At 35.1% G+C, this 25,091-nt stretch overlaps 1 protein-coding gene across 3 annotated transcripts; it reads left to right on the top strand.

The window, feature by feature from the left end:
• The first annotated feature begins 271 nt into the window (after positions 1-271).
• Positions 272-25,091, top strand: PWWP3B (PWWP domain containing 3B). 3 transcript variants are annotated; one of them, XM_036016466.1, is made up of 6 exons: positions 272-599; positions 2,761-2,940; positions 17,816-17,920; positions 18,681-18,778; positions 20,138-20,212; positions 21,237-25,091. In XM_036016466.1, exon 6 carries the CDS (start codon positions 21,454-21,456, stop codon positions 23,515-23,517), a length of 2,064 nt encoding a protein of 687 aa, XP_035872359.1. In that variant the 5' UTR covers positions 272-599; positions 2,761-2,940; positions 17,816-17,920; positions 18,681-18,778; positions 20,138-20,212; positions 21,237-21,453; the 3' UTR covers positions 23,518-25,091. The 3 variants fall into 3 exon arrangements, with proteins under 3 accessions (XP_035872359.1, XP_035872358.1, XP_028379118.1); XM_036016465.1 differs by having other exon boundaries at positions 17,788-17,920; XM_028523317.2 differs by lacking the exon at positions 18,681-18,778.

Raw genomic sequence — 25,091 nt, 5'->3', positions numbered from 1 at the left:
TCCCTGGGCCACAAGAATTAAAATTGTAGAGATTTAATTCTTCACAAAATAATGTATTAATTCACTGCAATCACAAACAAGAATGTAACAGATTTTTTTACATTTTAATTTAATTTTTTCAATTTAATATTCTTTTGAATTATTTTCTGGAGTACAGAATAATGACTACACAATCATATACTTTACAAAGTGTTCCCCTGGTACTTGACCAGCTATATCCTAACATCTTTGTAAAAATAAAGTGCCAGAAAGTGCAAGAAAAATATGTAAGAGACATTTTTAACTGGGTCTTTATAGTATGACAAAGGGATTTGCTACTTTTCAGGAAATTACCTACCCCGGTGTTTTGAACGGAAATTAAAAGGGACACATGTTGTGATTTCATTTTGAAATCCTTTAAAAATGACTGTTTTTCCCCTTTAAGTGAATTTCAGTTGACTTGGTGATTCTCCTCCCTCTAATTGAGGGAAAGGCCCCCTGCTTTCCCCATCACAGGGAGGGGGCGGAGCATTCTCTGAAGCTTGGAAGAGAGCCTTTCCTGGCCCATCTTGGGGGAGGGGCTGTATTTCACGAGGCTGCAGCTGACAAGAAGCTTCAAGGTAATGGCTGTCTTATAGCTAGTTATTTTCTGGGATTCTTAGGGCTGTGGTATTATGGTGGAAAAACAATAGATTGTTGCCTGTGAGAGGTGGGAATGAAATAGGGTTTGGGGAAAATTACTGTTATTGTGACAGAGTCAACCCCCTGAAAATTTAGTTTCTCCCGATATTTTCTGAAGTCCACAGTGTGGGAATGGGCGATCAGATTACCGCTTCTAAATTAAGACTTCAGTGAGGCATGCCGTTCATGTTAATTTTTTACACGGCATTCCATGTTTCTATCTTTATTACAAAGTTTATTATATTTTTGATTTAAACAAAATCAAATTTTACACAAAAATTACTCATAGAAAAATGTAAACATAAAAAGTGGCACATACAAACAGAAATATAAATATACACAAACATCAAAGGTATCCAGATACGCTGTTGAGTGATAGCATGTGTGTGTGTGTGTGTGTGTGTGTGCGCGTTTTCCTTAAGGAGGGAACTAGAATCCTCTCTTAACAGTCAGCATCTCTGGAACATTCATGTTACTGGGGGTTTCAAAATATATTTTTATCCAGCTTCAGCATTTTTAGAATTGATTTATTCTATGATCGTTTTTTATCATTAGAAGAACAAAATGAAGCTGAAACAGTACCCCTGTTTGGTTTCAGACAAATAAACATTCATAGACACACACACCTAGAGATGTGCAAACATACCCCCTTGCTTGGTTTTTGCCAATAGTGGAAATTTTCCTGGATCTGATCAAGCCCACAGCCTGGTTGCTGTGTTGGCTACAGCCCTGCATGCATCCTCCTTGCAACTCATTCTTTCAGACCCACAGGTATGGCAATCGTCAGCAAGAACTGTCTATATATTTTAAGTTGAAGAGTGAGGCAGAGAGGGAATCTGGTTCATTTCTATTGGAGCTTTTTAAAATATTATGTGGCCTGATGCAATACATACAATTGAATGTTATATAGCTGACAAATGGAAATACGAACATGTAGTAATTTGAAAAGATGTCTGAGAAGTAGTATTAAGTGAAAAATGAAAATTGCAGAATGGCAAAGATAAAGTACTGTGTTAATACAATTTGTGTAACAAAATCAGAAAAAAATATAAGGCTACCTACTAATGGGGTTGTTTGTGTGGTTGGAGAGATAAGAAACTCTTTACTACCTATTTAAAAATAATTTTTAATGCATATTTAGTCATTTTTAAAGAATATCAGAAAAAAGTTTGAGATAAAATGTTACAAATTAAGGGGGAATTATATTTGAAGTGATTGATTAAAAATGACATTGAAAATACTAATATGGAAAAACTTTCAAGCCATGGGCTTGAGCATGGTAAAATGGTTGTCTGAAATTATATGTATTCATGTATATATGTAAAGAAAAATATGGAATGATACTCAAGAAACAATAATGATTATTTTTTACAGAATTATATTTCCTTTTTATAAATATTTATCTTTCCAGTTTTCACTAAGCATCCCATTTTCTTTTGATTAGACCATTGGAAATAAAGACATTAGCATTCTATTTTTTGTGCAATGCATAACAAAGCTATAATTTTGAGCATAGTATATTCTGGAAGCCTGAGAAAACTGCTGGCTTGGCAAGATGTAGTTCCCAACCTTCCATACAGAGGGTCTGGTAGTAACAATGTGCAGTTCTGGTATTGGTCACAAGATGGCACTTGCCAGATTTAAGAAATTTTTTTAGGCAACTATTTTACAAAGTGAACAAAGCCATGAAACCTATTTTATATTAGCAGACTGTGAAACAGCATGAAGGTTGTAATTGTAATTCTGTTTCCAAATTTATATGTGTCTGGAATCAAAAGCCCCAAATTAGCACTGATGGGAGAACTCAAAAAAGCATTAAAAATATATTTACATAGAATTTGGCCAACCAAAGACTGAAAGCAATTGGTATTTCCCTGTTCCCTGTCCACACCTCACACTTTTCCTGAGAGACATTATTTCAGCATGAACCAAGTAAGAACTGTGTCACAGAGAACATTTTAATAAAAACAAAAAGAAAATAAACATCTACATTACAGATGAGATTTCACCTCTTTCCTATGTTTCACAATGACATGCTGCTGAAGGATTTTTTCTTTCCACTTAACTGGTTCATTCCCTGTCTCCTTTTGGACAACTTAGGTTAATGTTATAGATGTACATGACCTTGGGAGTGTGCATGTGAAGTCATCTGAGTCCCAAAAAGGAAGTGTGACCATAGAAGCATCAACCAGGAAGAAGGTCCTGCTGGACAAGCAGCTGGAGTGAGAATCAAAGCATCAGGATTATTGGACAGTGCCCCCCATAGTCCATGTGACATTGGTAAGGCTTTCTCCATCCCATGTTAAAACATGTTTAAGTTGAGAATATGGAGTGCAATTTATTTTAATTATAGCTTATTAGCCATACCATTTTAAATTAAAAAACCTTAGATATTAGTGTTAGGATGTAATTAAATATGTTAAATTCTGATAAAAATTGTATGAATGGCTATAATGATGTTTACTTATAGATTTGTAGGTCCCAACCAACTGCTTGACTCTAAAGGAATCCTTGCAAACTACCCTATTCCATAAGTAGCCATTGTGTCCAAATATCTGACCCCTCAGTTCATTTTCTTAATGAAGTCATTGTGTTATTGTCTGAGTTTAGGAGACACCAACCCCAGTATCTGTGCCTGGCCACCTTGGGTTGATAAGGCAGCATTACAAAGTTAAAAGATTACCCTAGAATAAATCTCAAGAGGCCCCAAAGTATCAAAGTATCCAATAACAGAAATGATGTCCCTGATACACTCACCAACATCTCACCCCTCCCAATCTCCTACCATATACAGGTTCAACATTCCTTATATGCAGTAGCTTTAATGAGGCCTGTATACTGGGGCATTATAGAACTGTTTCTCATTTCTGAATTTTTTTAGTATTTTCCCCCTGTGTTTCTTTGGTGCCCAGTATGTATTTGTATTTTTGTGTATCTTCTCTATTTTCATTGTCCATCTTCTTTCTTCTTTAACAGAAGAAAGCTCTTTACTTATTCTCTTTACTTTTTGTTTGAGTATCTTCTAGTATTGACCATTCAAATCATTTTAAAGCTTTCTTGCAGGTTTTCAGGAGGATATGTATAAGCATGAAAGGATAAAACTATTAAAAGCCCTAAGACAAAAGAAGCTTCTAACATCACTGTTTTTTTTTTCTTTTTTTTTTTTTTTTTTTTTTTGTGTGTGTGTGTGGTTAACCAGGCAGTTAAACAAAGACCAATGGCCTAAGGATTTTTCTGGATGTTTCAGATTTCACAGATTAATTTCTAGTCTATATCCAGGTGTACCAACCAATCATATACACTTTCAGATCTTCAGTGTTTCATTTTGAATTTTTTCTTCTTTTCCACATTCCTTCTTATGTTCCTATCTTTCCCTTAGACTGTTGCTGAACTTTTAAAAATTATTTTAAATTTCTGATATCTTTTGATATTCATAGTAGCATTTGTCACTCCAGCCAGCTAGTAAAATTAGAACTCTGTCCAAAATCCATGTCAGTATATCTGTCTATTTGAGAAATTGTAACATACAACCTTGCCACAATGCTTGTCTGAGAAACTTTGAAGTTTAGATATTTTATCTTTAACAGTTTCTCATATCTCCTCACTAAAGAATTGATAAGTACTTTTATTCAGAATAGTGACAGGAAATATTTTGGTCCAGCCTGGATCTTTTTTCTGAGTGTGTCAGAGAATGGAGAAAGAAGTTTGTTTTTCTTTGAATCCCCCAAGGCAGGTCCCATGGAGGTCTATCTTTTTGCTTGTTAATCCAGGGACTAATGCAACAGTGTAGTCTCTCTAATTTAATATTCAGCATGTAGTAAAGCTTTGTGCTGTGGTGATTAAGTTGTAAGGTTCTCATCAGCCTTTCTTTTATTTCTTTTAATATGTTTCCAATTACATCATTCTGAATCTTGGTTTTAGCAGCTTCATCCATTGGCACTGTGTAGGTTTTAGAATTAACCACAATACAAAATCTCCAAACATAGCAGGTTTACCTTCTTGTGACTTTAGGTCACTGCTTGGTATTAGTTTTCTTTTTTCCTCTTTTTATTCATGTTCACATACATTTCAACAGAGATGATATGTCCCTTTGGCCCTGGCAGTGATTCACTGTCTGGTTTGCCCTTTCCTTACTGAGGATGCTCATCCTTAGTAAATTTTACTCTGCTGTTCTTTCTCTTCATATGGGCTGACATTTATCTAGTGAACATTAATAATAAGATTTCAACTTTGTTTACAGCCAGTTTTAGTTTCTTGTGCTTATGTTTTAGGGGTCATGGACTATTTTGAATAGCCATTAAGTATCTAAGATTCTTTGCTTTACCAATGTTTCTATCTCCCTCATGGTCTTTGGGAGTGCTTTAAATGGACCATTTCTACTCTTTTATATGGATGTTATACACTAAAAATTTGAAATTTGTTTATTCTATAACCACTCTTTCTTATATGATATTTGGCTTCTGCTTTCTCACTGAGGATATATTCTTACCCTGATCTCAATCTCCAGATTATAACACTTTGGTTTCTACTCCTTCATTTCCTTTTGCTCACATGGTTTAGTGGCATGTGAGAACTTCACTGTAGTTAAAGGCTTTGCCAATGAGGATAATTTCTCAAACTATAAGATGTTGATGTCATTTAGATTCTTAACATTTGTCTTGTGTTAACTAACTTTCAACAAAAGAGATATTTAATGAAGATAAGAATATATAGAAATAATTATACCACTGCATCAAAAGTCAGTGTCTTAGGTGCCCCCCTAACATTTTCAAGCAAATTTGGAAATAGATGTTAATAAAAATTAAAGAGGTTAAAAAATTGAATTTCTAATATATTCTTTGTACACTCCAGAGGATATTTTCACACATACATTGCAGTGCCCATGACCTTCTTTGGCAATCATTTACCTAAAGCACAAAACAATATTCCTATATGTAGTCCCATTGTTCTCACAGTAAAATACTAACTTTTTATACACATTAACTCTGAACTGGGGTACTTTTATAACACTAAAGAGGACTGAGTATAATTTAAAAGTCAAATTCACTTGTTTAGGTATATAGTTTTATAGTTTTGACAAATATATACAGTCATGTAACAACAAATACAGGCATACCAAAGAAATATTGCAGGTTCAATTCCAGACTACCACAATAAGGCCAATATGGCAATAAAACAAGAATACAATTTTTTTGGTTTCCCACTGCATACCAAAGTTACATTATACTATGTTGTAGTCTGTTAAGTGTATAATAGCATTATTTATAAAAAACAATGTACACTCCTTAGTTTAAAAATATTGTAAAGAATTCTGACTATTATGTGAGCCTTCAGCAAGTCATAATCTTTTGGTTGGTGGAAGATCTTGCCTCAGTGTTAATGGCTGCTGACAGATTAAGGTGGTGATTGTTGAAGGTTGGGGTGGCTCTGGCAATGTCCTTTCTTTTTAGTTTTTTAAATTGTTGTTCAAGTATAGTTGTCTCCATTTTCACCCCACCCATCCCCACCTACCACCCTCAAAACTACCCCCTTTGGCTTTGTCCATGTATCCTTTATACATGTGCCTTGATGGGCCTTCCCCTATTTTCCCCCATTATTCCTCTCCTCCTTCCCCTGTGGTTACTGTCAGTTTGTTCTTTAATTCAAGGTTTCTGGTTATATTTTGCTTGCTTGTTTTGTTGATTAGTTTGTACTTATGGGTGAGATCAATTTATTAAAATAAGACACGCCTGCCCTGGCTGGTGTAGCTCAGTGGATTGAGCCTGGGCCTGCAAACCAAAGGGTTACCAGTTCGATTCCCAGTCAGGGTATATGCCTGGGTTGCGGGACAGGTCCCCAGCAGAGGGTGCTTGAGAGGCAACTACACATTAATGCTTCTCTCCCTCTCTTTCTCCTTTGCTTCCTCTCTCTCAAAAAATAAATTAATAGAGTGTTCAAAAAACAAAAGTAAGACATGACTTCCTCACTAACGTTAATCATTTCTAGTTTTTGATAGAAAGTGAGAGATGTGAAGATCTTCTTTTAGCTTGAAAACTTAGATACCATTGTATGATTTTTAGTTGGCCTAATTTTGATATTGTTGTGTCTCAAGGAACAGGAAATCCTGAAGGGATGGAGAAAGACAGAAGGGTGGCAGGTCAATAGAGCAGTCAGAATACACACATTTATCAGCTAACTTCACAGTCTTATATGGGTGTGGTTTGTGGTGCTCTAGAACGAATAATAAATCAAAGATTACTGATCACAAAACACCATAACAAATATTAGTATTACAATATTGAAAAAGTTTGAAATACTAAAAGAGTAGCCAAAATGTGACACAGACATGAAGTGAGCAAGTGGTAGTAGGAAAAATGGCACTAGTAGACTTTCTGGACACGGAGTTACCACAATTCTTCAATTTGTAAAAAAATAATACCTGGGAAGCACAAATGAGAAAAGCACAATAAAGGGAAGTATGCTTGTACAGTCAAGTTACAGAATATTTCCATAACTCCAAAATGTTCCCTTCTGCCCCATTGTAATGGAAACTCTCTGTCCCAGTTTTTGGCAACCACTGGTCTAAATTCTGCCCCTATAGTTGTTGTTTTTTTTTTTTTCCCATAATGTCATAAATGGAACATAAAGTATGTAGACTTTTTCATCTGGCTTATTTTGCTTGACATGTTGATGGTATTTACCCATTTTGTTGCATATATTCATAGTTAATGCCTTATTATAGCTGAGAGGTATTCTGTTATTCTACAATTTGCTTATTACTCACCTACAGATTTACAGTTTTGGTGATTATTATTAAATTTGTTATAAACATTCCAGAGCAGGTCTTTGTACATAAGTTTTCATTTCTCTTGGGTAAAAACCTAAGGGTGTAATTTCAGGGTTATATGGTAAGTTTATCTCTAGCTATGTGAGAAAAATCACCAAAGTGTTTCCTAAATCACCGGTGATATTTTGTATTTCCACCAGGAATAAATAAATAAATTCATTAGATCTGCATCATTGCCAGCAACTGATACTGTCAGGTTTTCCCCCCCTTTTAGTATTAGTAATTCGTACAAAGGTGGTAGTGGTTCCTCATTGTGATTTTATTTGCATATCCTTAATTACTAATGCCATTGGAACATTTATTAAATGTTCATTTGACATTCATATATAGTTTTCCCTTGTTATCTGAAAGTAGTGTATTCCTATGAAATCTTTCATAAGCTAAATAGCCTAAAGCAAAGAATAAGTTACCATTAATTTATATGGGAAAATTTCTAGCATCCCAAAACCCAAAAACAACCTACCAAATCATAGTGATTTAACACATAAAACCTAAAATAACACTAACATATAGTAAAATCAGGAATATGATACACAGCTTGTATAAAGTACAAATAATGCATGCACAGTGTAGTTTCACTTATTAAAAAGATTGACTGCCTTCTCCTTATGCGTAAGATAGCAGAACACCTAAGTTTGTACACCCATCAATCCACTCAAGCAATAGATTGTCCACTTTATCCAGTACTGGGTGCCAACTGAAAGAAACCACTTTGCTGCTAGCAGAACCACTTAGTAACTTCTACAGCTCTCAAGATTCTTTCTCTCTGCATGTAAATAGCAATAATGGTGGACACAGGCAAGTTCAAAGCATGCATAATGTTTCATTCACCATGACTGAAATCCTTAATTACATCTACTTTTATGCTAAATATAACATGTTTACGAGTTCTCTTAGGCTTTTCAGATACCTAAGGCTTTTCCTTTTTTTTTTTTTTTTTTTTGGACACATCTTGCTAATGGATGCACAAAGCAATTTACTGAGGTAAAGCACAGGTGCTCACAGACACAGTTCACAGTCATGAGGGATGAAGGATGACAGATGCTGAGTGTAGTTCCCAGGAAAGGAGCTGGGCAGTGCCACTCTTGCTGCTAGGGGTGCATGCTGCTTGTATAACTGCTCACTGCAAAATAAAGGCTGAATGGCTATTTTTTTCACTTTTTCTTCATAAAAGAGAAAATTGTCGTAGGATTTCTTTTGGTTAGCAAATACAGGTACTTATATAGGTGTTTTGTAAAATTGAAGTGGCATAATGTAAACTTTTTAGAAGTGAGGGATACTTGTATCTTTGTTGGTGTAGGTCTATTTTAAATTTCTTATTCATTTTTATTGGATTGTTAAAATTATTGAATTGTAAGAGCTTTTTATATATTATGGAGAAAAGTTCTTTATCAAATATGTATTTTGCAAATACATTTTCCCACTCTGGATTTTTCCATTTTATTTTATTTTTAAGAAGTTTTTAAAGATTTTATTTATTTATTTTTAGAGAGGGGGAAGGTAGGGAAAAAGAGAAAGAGAAACATCAATGTGTGGTTGCCTCTCATGTAACCCCCTCACTGGAGACCTGGTCTGCAACACAACTATGTGCCCTAGACTAGGAATTGAGCCTGGAACCCTTGGGTTCCAAGGGCGGCACTCAATCCACTGAGGCACACTAGCCAGGACTCATTTTAATTTTGGTGAGCAGAATTTTTCAAGTCTAATTTATCAAAATTTTTTATGGTCCATTTTTTGTCTGAATAAATCTTTGCCAAAATGAAGGTCTCAAATATTTTCTACTTGGTTTTCTTCTGGAAATTTTATAATTTTTGCTTTTGCATTTAGCTTAGGAATTCATTTTGAGTTAATATTTGTATATGACCTTAGCTAAGGCATCAAGATGGATGTTTTTGCATATGATGACCAATTTTTCCAACACTATTTGTTGAGATTTCCAGCATTATTTGTTGAAATTTCTCCATTTAATTACTATTGTGAAAAATCCATTAAGCCTAAGCAGCGCCCTCTATTGAAATACCCTCTTCTGCAGCCCCCTTTACAAGGACCTCGGTGCTTGCACCTATACTTACATTTCCCGGAAGAGACCCTGCTCTCTGATGGCTTTGCCAAGGTCTATGTCTGGCCTTGCAAGTCCGATCTTTGGCCAGTGCCGTGTTGGTGGTGGGCATAAACTTGTGTTTACTGAACTGCTATGTGTCTGTGGTCTGCGCTGGCGGCTTGGAGGCAATCACTAAGCAGTACAGGGACCTCAGCACGCCTCGAGTGTGGGACAGAGTGGTGTGTTCCCCTGGGGGTGGGAAAGTAAGATTTTCCCCGTCCACTACTTCTTCTGCTTGGGGAACTGGGGTTTGGGAGTCACCTTTCTTCCTAGGCAAGGACCTGAAGGTTAAGGGACCCTCACTGGCTACAAGTGACTGCGACCTGGCTTGTGGTTCTGTGCCAGTGCCTGCCTAGACCTTTTCCTGGTCTGTCGCCAGCTGAGCTAAAGCAAGGAGTGGGTTTTCTAACCCAAGGAGGGCAAGGGTAGGGCCTGAAGTGAAGGCAAGCTGGGATGTAGTATGGATCTGGATCCTCATTCAGAGAGCAAAGAGACCAGGCCCAGGGCGTACTGAAGATTCTTGAGCCCACTACAGAATTCAGAGCTTTGCACAAAACAGGCACTCAATAAACATTTGTTGAATTGAATGGGCTTTAGCATCTGCAGACAGGCAGCCAGGAAGGAGTGGAGCTGCCAGAATTTTCATGTGAGTCGTGGTGCGGAGGCACTAGAGAGAGGTAGCTGGAGGATGTTAGCTGGGACTCTAAATGAACCAGTGCTCTTGAGATTGGGTTGGTGCGGACAGATATCAGAAAGGATTTTATAAAATTGATGTGGTTCTTTAAAGAATAAATGAATATTTGCTACTCTGTTTGTATTATATTTATATAAATTATGCCAGTAATATACTGTCTTGATTACTATAGTCCTGAAATCTGGAAACATGGGTCTTCCAACTTTATATTTCTTTTTAAAAACTCACCTGGCCATTCTGGCTCCTTTGCTTTTCCAAAAGTAAACATTTTAGAATTATTATATTCTCAATTTTTACTAAAAGCTTGCTGGGATTTTTGTTGAGATTTTAACGATTTTATAGATATGTCTGGGCAGAAGTTACATCCTAAAAATAGTTCATCTTTCAGTCAGTGAACATGGTATATTTCTCCATTTATTTAGGTCTTTGTTAATTTCTCTCACCAGTATTTTGAAGTCTTCAGCATAAAATCATGCACATATTTGTTATACTTATTCTACCATAGTATTTTTTTTTGTTTTGGTTGGTATTATCAATGGTTCTTTTTAAAACTTCAACTGCCAAATTCTATTGTATAGAAATGAATTGTTTTATATTGACTTTGTATCTGGTGATCATGAACTTATTAGGTCTAGTAGCTTTTTTTGGTAAATTCACTGGGATTTACATAGATCATCATGTTGTCTGCAAATGAAGACAGTTTTATTTCTTCTTTACCAACTTGTATGCCTTTAATTTATTTCCCAGGCACTGTATTGCCTAAGATCTCTAATATAATGTTGAATAGAAGTGGTTAACAGCAGACACCCTTGACATGTTCCTGATTTTTGGGTAAACACATTTCTTGTTTTACCATTAAATATGATGTTAGCTTGAGGAGTTCTATAGATGCCCATGATCAGTTCGAGGAAGATCCATTTAATTCTTAGTTTGATGAGAGTTTTTATCATGAATGTGTCTGGAATTATGTCAAATGCTTTTTCTGCATTAATTGAGATTATCTTTTATCTCTTTTTATTCTCTTGGTATTTACATTGATTGATTTGCAAGTATATAACCATCCTTACATTGCCACAATGAATTGCATTTGGTAATGATGTATCCTTCTTTCTCTATATTATTTTATTTTCTCTGTTATTCTATAGCATTTTCTGTATAATTTCTACATCTATGCCATTGGACTTATCTTTGTTTATGAGATACAGTCTGTAGCTTACTTGTTTTTCTTTTTCTTCTTCTAGTTTTGGTGTCAGGATAGTGCTAATATCAAAAAATATAGATTTTATATTATGTCCACCCTTTCTCACTCAATTGCCATGTAGCTTTCATAACATACATTGCTTTGGTTAGAATGGAACATAGAGTGTCATAGGATTTTTCTCAATGCTCTTTCTGTACCCTAAATTTTCAGCAGATCCTTCACATTTGTACCTCTAGAAGGTTGCCTGTTTTGTGCTCTTGCCTATTTTACAGTAGTAGACTCCTGTTATTATTAGATGTTAGGATCATGGTGAAACAGGGAGCACTCTCTTATCTTGCTCAGCCTTAAACTTAGGGAGGCCCTATGCACCTTGATTGTGAGGGTTGCGCATTTTTTCAGCATTCCTTCCTTTTGGCAAGGCAACTAACTGCTGATTTGTATCTGGGTTTGGTCTTTGGTGAAAGATATATTCTTGCTCCTTCCTCATCAGTAGCTGACCACTGCTTTTTATTCCTGTGGGATCCTGGGCCCAGGATTTTCTGTTCCTCCTCCAGAAACATTTTTTAAACCTGGGTCCACAAGGACAGGGTTTTCTGTTTCTCCTCTAGTGGCTTAGTGCTTTTGCTTCCCATAGAAGGGTTTGAATCTATATAGAGTTGCATTTCTGACCTCCAGAAACTCTTGATTGCTTCCTGCATACCTGAATCACTGAAATGGGCTCTGTTTGTTCTGTTTTGTTCCCAGTCATGTTTGTGTGCTTCTGATTAAGGACTGTGAAAAAGAACTTGGCAGTGAGTGTATTAGTGCCTGGGATGCTAGATACTCCAAACTATTGGCACTTTAACCTATTAAGAATGTAAGAATTAATTAAAATTGGAGTTGATTTCTTTTTACCTGCTTGCTGGCAGCCACTTCTGTCCCCATAGTTTGCCAAAGGCAAAACAGTGCTTGTGTCCCTCTTTTAAGACATTGGTTACCCTTTGGAATTCAGTTTATCTCAGTTCTCTGATGGACTTAAGGATGTTTATTATCTATATTTTTGTTATTATTAAGTTATGGGCAACATTTTATGGCTTTTCATATCCTCGGTGGAACTGAAATTGATGATTTCTAATAATGTATATATGGGTGTTATTTTTGTTTTCTTTGTTATTAAACATGCTTTATGAAGATGCAGATGGTTTTTAAAGTATACTTGTAAGGAGTTTATTTGTATATAATGATTATTAAGTTTTTCTATTTAAATTTTTATTTTTCAAATTATCCATTAAAATCATACTTTATTATAGAAAATACATGACTTTTTCTGCATATGCTTCTTTGTATTTTACACACTTAAAGATTTGTGTGATCATTACTACAGTCAGAATACAGAAGAGTTCCATCACCCCCTTGATTCCCTGTGCTACCCTTATACAGTCATACCCTCCCCTTACCTAACTCCTGGCATCTACCATGATCATGTCACCATCAGTGTACTTTTCTCTTTTTTGAGAATGTCATATAAATGGAATCATACAGTATTGTGGTAGACACACACACTGTAAGTTACCCATCCCCTTGTATAATTCCCTCAGCCTAAGTGTGGGCAAAACCTGTGACTTGTTTCTAATAAATAGAATTTGGCTAAAATGATGGGATGCCACTCACTGATATAGTTGCATTATGTTATGTAGGACTAATTTATGTTAAATTAGATACAGAGCCAAGTATAGTATTCTCTAAGTTTCAGTGACTCCTAGTACATAACTATTGCAAATTAATTAATTCACCATTCATCCAATACACATTTATAGAGCATTTATAATAGAGTAAGTACATTGTATCATAATGATTAAGAGCATGGGCTCTGGAGTCAAATACCTATCAAATTTATTAACCTCTTTAATGCCTCATCTACAAAATGGGAATATTCATAATACCTATCCAACAAGATTTTATAAGTATCAGAGGATGATGTAAAGAGAGCACTTGGTACAATGCCTAACACACAGTATGGAACACTTTTGGCTTCTGTTGTTGTCATTAGTATTAATGATATTACCGTTGGTATGCAGAACAAATCAGTTATGGAGGTTATCTTCCATAAAGTAATCATGTAATTATTCAGTGAGGTAATACGTGAAGTGCTTGGAAGAGTGCCTGGCACATAGAAAAACATTTATAGATATTATTATATCTATAATATTTATCTTCATTAAAATAATCATATTGGCATTTTTATTGGTTAACATTCTTCTCCCACTACTTCTAAAAAAGAGGAAAATATAAAATATTATGTAAGGAATTTATGTTTTCCTTAGCATTTTGTTTGGAAAATAGTGAGGTGAGGTGGTGTACCATTTACTGGTTTATCTACAATATGGAAATAAAATAAAATAAATATAAAGAACTATAGTTTTAATGTAATGACAGTACTTTATGTGCCTTTGTTTTCTTTTTCAAACATGTGAAATGAGAAAATAGAATGAGAAATATTAAATAATAAAATATAGAATTTAATATATCTCTTCACTTAACTAAAGCCATATTTTACACTGGCCTACTAATCCTCTTGAAAATATATAGTTATAATTTGAAAGCTTTGAAAAGATTATTTCTGTAATAAGAATGATACCTTTCTGGTGATTGTAAGATCAACTATTTTGTTCTAGAAGAGAGACTAGAAAGCACAGTGACTTATGTAGGTTTGAAGTTTACTGTTCTACTAAGTTAAAGTGATTGGAATGAGGCAGTCCCTTTATTCAGGGGTTCAGGTACTTCTACCTTTGATGAGTTACATTATTTTTAAGTATATTAAGTATATTGATTATGATATTACACTTGGCCCATTTTTTCTCTCCTTTATCCCTCCTCTGACCTGTACCCTGCCACCCTCTAATATTCTCCCCCCTTTAGTTCATGCCTATTGGTTGTACATACATGTTATTTGGCTTCTCTATTTCCCATACTATTTTTAACCTACTCCTGCCTATTTTATGCCTACCAATTACCCTTCTTATTCCCTGTACCTTCCTCTCCCTATTCTCTTTCTCCCTCCCCACTGATAACCGTCCATGTGGTCTCCATTTAGGTGACTCTGTTCTTGTTCTAGTTGTTTGCTTAGTTTTTGCTTTTTAGGTTCAGTTGGTGATAGTTATGAGTTTGTTGTCATTTTTGTGTTCATAGTTTTTGATCTTCTATATTTCTTAAAGTTCCTTTAACATTTCACATAGTAAGGACTTGGTAATGATGAACTCCTTTAACTTTACATTAGCTTGGAAGCACTTTATCTGCTCTTCCATTCTAAATGATAGCTTTGATGGATAGAATAATCTTGGATGTAGGTCCTTGCCTTTCATGACTTTGAGTACTTCTTTCCAGCCCCTTGCCTGTAAGGTTTCTTTTGAGAAACCAGCTGATAGTCTTATGGACACTCCTTTGCAGGTAACTGTCTCCTTTTCTCTTGCTGCTTTTAAGATTCTCTCCTTATCTTTAATCCTGGGTAATGTAATTATGATGTGCCTTGGTGTGTTCCTCCTTGGGTCCAATTTCTTTGGGACTCTCTGGGCTTCTTGAACTTCCTGAAAGTCTTATTTCCTTTGCCATATTGGGGAAGTTTTCTTTCATTATTTGTTCAAATAAGTTTTCAATATCTTGCTTTTTTTTTTCTTCTCCTTTCAGCACCCCTATACTTCAGATGTTGGAACATTTAAAGTTGTCCCAGAGGTCCCTAAGCTTCTCTTCATTTTTTTTTGTGCATTCTTGTTTCTTTATTCTGTTCCAGTTAGATGTTTATTTCTTCCTTTTGTTACAAGTCATTGATTTGAGTCTCTGTTTCCTTTCCTTGACTGTTAGTCCTCTGTATATTTTCCTTATTTCTCCTTGTATAGACTTCATTTCTTTCTTCATTTTGTGACCAAGCTTAGTCAATTCTGTGAGTATCCTGATTACCAGTGTTTTGAACTCTGCATCAGATAGGTTGTCTATCTCCTCGTCGCTTTGCACTTTTTCTGGAGTTTTGATCTGTTCTTTCATTTGGGCCATATTTCTTCATCTCAGTGCACCTGCTATGTTGTAAAGGGTGGAGCCTTAGGTATTCGCTAGGGCAGGGCAACCCTCTTTAGTTTGTTGTGGCACTGTCTTTGGGGGAGGGTCAGAGGGAACAATGCCACTTGCTGGCTACGCTCTAGCCCCACTTTTTAACGAACTGTCCTGTGAGACTGAGAGTTTCTCCCTCTTTTTTAACCCCCACAGGTTTTACAGCTAGAGGTTTTGAGTGTTTCATTTCCCCTTCAGCAAGCCCAGCCTCACCCACATATCCACTGCCTTGCCACAGGTCATCTTCTCTGGATGTCTGCCCTTCTCTGCCCCTCCTACCAGTCTAGATGAATGTTTAACTCCTTGGTTGTCAGCGTTCCACCCAGTTCAACTTTCTGGCAGTTCTGGTTGTTTATTGTTTTTAAATTGGCTCTTATCCTTTTGGTTGTGTATGGAAGCAAAGTGTTTCCACCTACACCTCCATCTTGGGTGTAACTCCAAGTTACATTCTTTATCTAAGTCACTTCTTGGTGACTTAGACCAAATTTTATCATCATCAAATTCTAGGGGAGAAGCAAGAGAAGAAGGGAAAGTGGAAAAAAGCCCAAGTTAGCTGTTCAACCCCTTTTGAGGTACCTTCTCTAGAACCTACATACCTATTTCTGCTTACATTCCTTGGCAATAAATTCTGTCACATGCCCATGGTTTATAGTAAGAGAGTCTGGAAAAATAATATTTTTTGAGAATTTATATATATCATCATTCTGAGTGAAACTGAGATTCTGCCAATGAAAAAGAATTCAAAGAGTAGATTTAGCATCAACAACTAAAAGTTTCTTCTGTCTTAGTTATTATAAATATGATACACAGTTGTAAAAAAAAGCATTGATTATATAATAGAAGTCTATATAAGATCAAAAGGGAAAACTTTCTGTGGCAGAGAGAATGTTATGTGTTCACAAAACCTTGTTTCATTCTCCTCCTGAGTCACAAGGGGACTACCTTCCCCAGCCTCTATGGCAGTTTTAGCTGGTTGATTGTGACCAGTAGTAAAACTTGCTAGACCTGGCACCTAAAACCTTCCACGGGATTTTTTAACACCCTTCTTTATAACTTTGGGAGCCAGGTGCAAAGAACACAATGGAGGATGTCAGGGCCAAAGAAGATTGTAGAACAATAGAATAGAAGGTTCTACTCTACTCTAGTAGAGAATCATTAAGGGAAAATCATTAAGGGACTCTTAATGATTGCCTTGGAACAGAGAACCTTCCCCCTTTCTGACTGCTTGATGAAGTACATTGAACTTTGACATCAGTAAAATAAACTTTTGGGGTTGAACCTCTGATATTTAAGAGTTGTTTATAATATAAAACATTACATGTAATTATTAGACTCCTTATTAATACACTAGCCTAGAGATGATCATCATTATTTATTGGTATTTATTGTTCCAATATTAATGTTTATATAAAGATTGATTTTAAATATATATGTATACATGTATATTACATATTATAGGATACACAGGCATTTTGTCCCCAAATATTTTCATTCCCTAAATTATCACTAATAATATTTAAAATTGATTTTCTAAGTTAAATCAGAAATCAAAATTTATTACAAGAGAATTTTAGTAAACAAAATTTGCAAAATTTATTTTAGACCTACATATAACAAAGACATAAAATTTTTAAAACATTAGCTTCCCCACATTGAATTGCCTGAGTGAAAAGTACCAACAAAACATCAATATAAGAAGAAGGGATTGGTAATTATGATGCGGGTATGTGAAATATATACTTATTACTAAACCACTGATTTTCAGTCTTTAGTTGGAAGCATCCAAGTTTGTGAAGAAATCCCTGAAACTTTCCTGAAGCATTTAAGAAAAGAAATACATAAAATGAATGACTACCACTCCTAGAAACAGAAAAAATATTATAAAGGAGTAATTTTTTATAAAATAATGTACAGTTTTAGTGCAATCCCAATAAAGATTCTTATCTATGTCAATTCATCTTGACCAGCTGGGTTTTAAATTTACCTGCAGTGGTTAGGTGCCAGATAAGGCAAGGAAAAATATGTCAGGAATATTTTAAACTAGATATTTCTTTTAATAAAGTGATTTGCTACCACTTTTAATCATTAAGTTACACACTTCAAGAGTTTGAATGAAAATTAAACAAATACTTGTTGCCATTTCACTTTTAAGTTCCTTAAGGAACGTTTTCTACCCTTCAACACATCAGTAGTTTAACTTGGCTGTTGTCCCTCCTCTAATTCAGGGGGGGCCTTTTGTCTTCCCCATCACAGCAAGGAGGCAGAGCATTCTCTAAAGAAGCTTGGAAGCATTCTGTGCCTGGGCAGTCTTGTTAGAGGGACTGTTTCACAAGGCTGCTGCTTACAAAAAGCTTCAAGGTAATGACTGTTTTAAATCTAGCTATTTTCCAGGGACTTCCCAGGGCCCTAGAGTAAAGATGAGAAAAATAGTAATGGTGGTCTTGGAGGGGGTGAAAAGGTTGTGTGGTTTTGAAAGAATTGCTGGTATTTTAAAGGAATAAATCCTTTAGAATTTCTGTGTCTCCCAATACTTTAAAAGTCCACAGTGGGAAAATGGATGATCAGATTACAGCCTCTATATTAAGATTTCAGTGCAGTACAGCCATTCATGCTAATATAATTTTGTTACTGTTTGAACAAATTTACATAGAAAACAATGGATAAAATATTTAACATCAAGGGAAAGAATACTTATAAATTGATTGTCACACAGAAAGACTGTGTGTCACCTTTATATGAACATGGAAAGAGAAACAAATATGTAGTTTACTGAAGATACTTGTACATACACATGCATATATATGTGTGTACACACACACACACACACACACACACATATATATATTTCCATATATATGGGGGAGAGAGAGAGAGAGAGAGAAACCCTGGGAGACAATAAACTCCCATGTTAGCATTTCCAAGTGATCGGGTTACTAGTATTATGATACTACTTTTGAGCCTATTTAAGCATCTCTAGAGTAGATTTTTCCATGATTATTTTTATAATCATGAAAGAAAAATGAACGTGAAGCAACATACCCATTTTGTTTAAAACACATAAGCATTCATAGATATACACAGATGTGCAAACATCTTCCCTTTGTTTTTTTGCTGATAGTGGACATTTTCTAGGATTTGATCAAGTATGTAGCCTGGTTGCTGTGTTGGCTACAGTCCCTGTATGCCCTCCTTGCAGCTGATTCTTTCAGACAACAGGTATGGTGGTCATCAGGAAGAACCAGTTTTCTGTATCTTTTAATAGTGAAATAGAGAAAGAATTGGATTTATTTCTACAAGCAGTTTTTAAAGTATTATATGAATGCTATGTAATATTATACATAGTATTATAAGTAATATTATACATAGTATAATAGTATAATATTGCTTATCTGGAGAATAAATATATGTAGTGATTGGAAACTAAATGTGTATGTTGTAGTAAAACATGTATGCTACTACAATACATGCACCCAAATCTGGGAGAACATATATGTTGCACTATTAAAAGGATCATTTTCGTAGTAAGAGAGACAGGGCTAGCTTTATTGCTCTCTATTTAAAATAGTATTAATATACAATTATTTATATACTTAGTTTATATCATTAGGGAAAATATTGAGATAAAATATTGCAAATGTGGGAAAATACATTAAAATAATTCATAAAAATCATGTGGAAAATATTTATGTAGACTGATGTTCAAACTGTGTCCCCAACTGAGATCTTATGTTGGTTTGAAAAGATTCATCCCTACATGTAAAACAAAATTTTGGAAATAATAGAAAACATTCATAGTGGTTATATGTACAGTTGTATTTTATTTTGTATGTATCCCTCTGTACATTTTGAATTTTTAATAAGCTTCTGTGTATTTTTATAATTAGAAACATTGTAATTGGAGACAATATGATCTTGTTATAATCCTACAAAGCAAAACCCTTGAGCTTAGAATAGAAAATTGTAGAAGCCTTGGAAGACTTCTGTCTGTGTAAATGTAGTGCCTAAGCTTCACATTAAAAGGATCAGATCATGATCCAGTCCTGCTTATACTTCCTGGGGAAGCTGCAGTTTTATTTCTGGTCACAAGATGGGGCTTGCTATGTTTACTAAATTTTCTCAAGGCAACCATTTTTTTATGAAAATGGCAAGCAAAACAATGAAATATATTTTTGTGTTAGTGGACTATGAGACAGTATCTAAAGTATTATTAAATTACAATAAAAGTATATGTGCTAAGAAGGAAAAATGTACACAGCAATTGATGTGAGAATTCAAACGATATCTACAGCCTGGCTCATAGTAGTCACAAGTAATTTTGTTATTTCCCTTCTCCTTTGTCCCCACTGCACACTTTTCCAATTTGAGAGTTGATTCCATCATGAACCAAACAGAATAATTGTGTCACAGAGAGAATTTTTTAAAAAATAAGGAAAATAAACATGGCATCTACATAACAGATGGGGTTTCATCTCATTCCTGTGTTTCAGAATGACATACCTTCTAAAGTTTTGGTAAAGAAGTTTCTTTATGTTTTTTCCATTCATTTGTTTTGAATTCTTATCTCCTTTTATATAGCCTTTCTCCTTCTGAAGTGAAAATCAAGACAACTAGATCAAAGGACCCGATCTTCTGTGATCCACGTAATACTGGGTAAGGCTCATTACATTTCATATTAAAAACTTCTTTGAGAACTTGAGCTATAATTTATTTTCCTTCCTTCTCTGCAGCCACAGCATTTTAAATTAGAATCCTCAGTTCATACTAAAACTGAGTTAGACTGAACATTTGATGTATAATTCATTTTGCTCCCTATTTACTAGCCATAGCATTTTGTAATTAAAAGTCATTACTTCTAGTTTGGGAAAAGAATCTCATATGTTAAACCACTATGAAGAAATTGTGCAAGAGACTATTCAGGTTTCTACCTGAGTTCTTAGCCACCCGACTCTCAAGAAATCTTTGATAACTATCCTATTCAATGACTTAACATAGCATACATTCTGAACCTCTCCCTTCTAAACTCATGCTTTTAATAAGGTCATTGTGTTATTGTTGGGGTCCAGGAGATGCACAGCTTATTATCTTGGTCTGCCTGCTTCAGGTACACAAGAAAATGTTTATAGCTTAAAAATTATAAATTATATAAATTATGGAACAGTGCTTCTCAAGTTGTTGGACAAGTTACAATAAAATCACTTGAGAGCTTAGAAGTACAAAATGTTGGATCTTATCTAGACCTTCTGGATAATACTCTCAGGATAAGGCCTAGAAATATAGTTTTATGAAGGCCTTTAGATAATTCTGAAGCATGCAAAGTTTAGGATCCCCCTGCCTTAGGTATAAAGTTGGAAACACAAATGCCCCAAAATACCTAATAGCATAGAATCCCTGACACACCACTGCAAACTTTCACACCTCTACCAGCATGTACACTAACTCAATCCTTAATAATCATGTGCAGTAGTAAGGGCAAGTTCTTGAATTTGAGGTATTATAAACCACTTCTTCAGTTCCTACCCTCACCTTACATTATGCTGCATTTTCCCCTCCATCTCATGCCCCACTGACTATTATTCTTTCTTTTATCTCATCTCTATTTATAATCATTCACCTTCTGCATTGGCAAAATAACTATTTGCTGATCATTTTCTTCTTTTCCTTTTTTTAATTCTAGTATCTTCCATATCAACCCATATAAACAACAAGATCAAGCATCCTTGGGGAAATCTACTTGGAAGAGAACAGGCTACAAGCTGTAAATACTTTGTAGTTCTGAGACAAAGGAAATTTTGGTGAGAGTATTGTTTTTGGTAGGAACAGCCTTAGCAGTGAGAAGAGTAGCCATACACCTCAGTGTCTGATAATCTTTTAGCACACAAATCTAAATCACAATGGATGCTGAGTATGTCTTATGCAATTGGAAAGACCAGTTCTGGCCAGCAAAAGTTTTGTCCAGATCTGAGACTTCATCAAACAGTAAGAGAAAAAAGACATTTTCCCTAGAAGTTCAAATACTCTCACTAGGTGAAAAAATTAAAGTGGAAAGCACAGAAACAAAAATCCTAAATAAACCTCAAATTGAAGCCATTGCTTCCTCATTAGCAGCACAGTCAGAGGGCAATTCTTCACCTAGAGAGGAAACAGCCTATGAAAGGTCACTAAAAGTGGCACTGTGTATTCTGAATGAGAGAACAAATTTGAATCAAGCAAGCAGTTCAGATGAAGAAGAGACCACTACACTGTCTCAACATGTACCACAAAAGCTTTCTTATTTACCCCCTCATAAAAAATATCGGAATCATAAAGGATACTTATCAAAGTATCTTGAGGGAAGTGAAAATCAAACATCCCTGTTAGTATCTTCAGAGAGTGATGACTCCCTGTATGATGAAAAACCACAGGTGTGTGCAGCCATTGATACTATTCCAAATGAGATGGAAACGAAGTTATCACCAAACTCCAGCTGGTGCCAAACATTCCCTTCAATTTCAGAAGAAGATGAAAAGGAGGACAAAAAAAATATTGACATCATGTCTTTGCATTCCACAATCAAAGAAGAAGATGCTTATGTTAAGGAAGAGAAGTTCACTCCAACTTCACCATCAGATACCTTAATTGTGCCCAAAGCTTTGAAAGAGGAGCCAGAGGACATCTGCCCAGAAACCCTGGCTCTTTCCCCTGAATTCTCTACTTTCTTAGAGAATATTGACGATCCTGGAGAGGGCCCCTCGAATTCATGCTTAAATACCAGTCAGAATCAACTTGTGGAATCAGAGATGGGTGTTGTGGTGTCCCCACAGCATTATTCATGGGAATGTCAGCTTTCATATAGTCCTTCTAACTGTGTCACAGATTCTTCAGTTACTGGGAATAATGAAAGAAGTCTCCAGAATGTGGATTTTGAGGAACATGGGGAAGAAGTTCAAGCTTCTGATAAGTCAGTACCTCTAAATCCTATTGATACTTCTGTATATGATGATGATGATGAAGATGAAGTACTTCCACGCCTTGTTTTTAATTATGAACCACGTTCATTTGAAACAGGTATGATAGTTTGGTTTAAATATAAAAAATATCCATTTTGGCCAGCAGTGGTGAAAAGCATCAGGCGAAAAGAGAAAAAAGCGAGTGTGCTTTTTGTTGAGGCAAACATGAATCCTGAAAAGAGAGGTATTAGAGTGCCTTTGAGAAGATTAAAGAAATTTGACTGTAAAGAGAAACAAACACTAGTGGAGAGAGCCAAGGAGGATTACAGTGAAAGTATTGACTGGTGCATCTCACTGATTTGTGACTACAGAGTTAGAATAGGTTGTGGTTCTTTTACAGGCTCTTTCCTTGAGTATTATGCTGCTGACATTAGTTATCCAATCAGAAAAGTAATCAAACAAGATACCTTCAGGAACTTATTTCCAAAGCTGCATAATGAAGATTCTATGGAACCAATGGCCATGACTTCCCAGACCAAGAAAATGTCCTTCCAAAAAATTCTCCCTGACCGAATGAAGGCAGCTCGGGATCGAGCCAACAAGAACTTAGTGGACTTCATTGTGAACGCAAAAGGAACAGAGAACCATCTTCTATCCATTTTAAATGGCACAAAAGGGTCCAGGTGGTTGAAATCATTTTTGAAAGCAAAGAGGTTCACTCCCTGTATTGAAACATACTTTGAGGACGAAGATCAGTTGGATGAGGTGGTGAAATATTTACAAGAAGTCTACAAACAAATAGATGAAAGAATGCTGGCTCTGATAAGAGATGATAAAATTAAATTTATCCTAGAAGTTCTTCTGCCAGAAGCAATCATTTGTTCAATTTCTGCTGTTGATGGTTTGGATTACAAGGCAGCAGAAGCAAAGTATCTAAAAGGACCATCTCTAGGATATAGGGAAAGAGAGTTATTTGATGCCAAAATCATATTTGAAAAGAGACGGAAACCATCAACAAAAGCTCACTAAATTACCTAAGCATCCAAATCATAATAGGGAGATTTCATAGATACTAATTTTTAAAAAAATCTCTCTAACATATGTTTTCCAGAATGAGCAACTTTATGTAATATATTCACTTTTTTCAGTCTCTGTGATCTGTGAATATTACTACATTAACATTTTCTTTCTCACACTTTTTCAACATCCATTTTACTGACAAATTTCAGCAGCTCTAATGTCTCATACATTTCTAGAATTCATAATACCTAGATAATTTTTAAGGGAAAGCACTATTTTGTTTTCTTGACATATTTTTGTCTATGCTGTATAGTTAAATACAGTGCACAATCATTTACATATTAAAATTGCACTAGTATTAGATATTAAGCAAGATGATTACAAAAAAGTCTAAGAAAATTTGAGTATATATTTTTGCTCAGTTTTTATAAAATATTGGGTTTCTCTTAAGATAGTTGAATTATTTTTCCTGCCATGTCTATTTATTTTTGAAGAAAAAGTTTCTGAGATGTAGAACCAAAGATGGAGATGCTTTGCTATATATTATGACTAGCTGTAATTGTTTTTGCAAGAAAACAATCTGGAATTGAAAAATAAAGTAAACGGATTACCTGCATGCCATCTATATGTTTGAGAATAACATCTCATCATGCAGAAAATAATATTGGCAACCTGGAACAGGATTGTTCATTCTATACTTCCCTGAAATTCCATTTATGGAGTGTCTGTTATTCAACAGCTGAACAGTTTCTTAAAACAGACAGGCTTTTGGCTGTCTTTATAACTAACAGTGACTGTATCTTAATACAACCATCTGACCACATGTGGAAAGCAGCTATTGTCATTGTATTCATAGTCTGGCTACTATAGATTATGAGTCCAGACTGACTGCTTAAGGCGTCCATCTAGTTTGATATAAATTGTAGAGAATGCAAGCACTTTGTTCTGAGTATTGTATCTCTAAATACATAGTCATTTGTTTCAAACCAATCAATTTGTATCATATGATTTATTCATAGAATAGTTCAGTTGGCTCCAATACTGTAAATGCCAGGTGGTAAGTCATTCCAGGCTTAACAAAAAGTAGATGGACCAGAATCTGTGAATTTGGAAATGGGTCATAGAAAAAGCCTCCATTTGGTTAAGTATGACAATTATTCAAATTTATTTAAAAGTAAAAGTCTGAAACCAATGAATAGCTTATTCTAACTTCAAATAAGGCTAGTGAAAATAAATGCTTTAAGGGCTACTTTATTCTCAAAACTTGACATAAAAATAAACACTAAAAGCTTAACATGAACCTGACTGCACTTTTACTCTTAGAGTGAGACAGCTGTTACCCTTGGCTTTTATCTGTTCACATGGCCACATGTTTATGTAAAATTTGCAAAAGTTTGAAGTTTTGATTTGTAATAAAACCATTATGTCTTTCACTTTAGATGTGCACTTCATTATATTTCCAACTGTGTAGTTACATAACTGATGTTTCTCTTACTGGAATTTTTGCTTGTTGTAGTTGTCATCATTTTAAGGCTTGTTATACATTATCTTATCATTCTAAATAAATATTCACTTTAATGGTT

This window comes from Phyllostomus discolor, chromosome X (genome assembly GCF_004126475.2).
Source record: "Phyllostomus discolor isolate MPI-MPIP mPhyDis1 chromosome X, mPhyDis1.pri.v3, whole genome shotgun sequence".
NCBI lineage: Eukaryota > Metazoa > Chordata > Mammalia > Chiroptera > Phyllostomidae > Phyllostomus > Phyllostomus discolor.
Note: the sequence above shows the minus strand (reverse complement) of the source record. Positions and strands in the feature narration are given on the sequence as shown.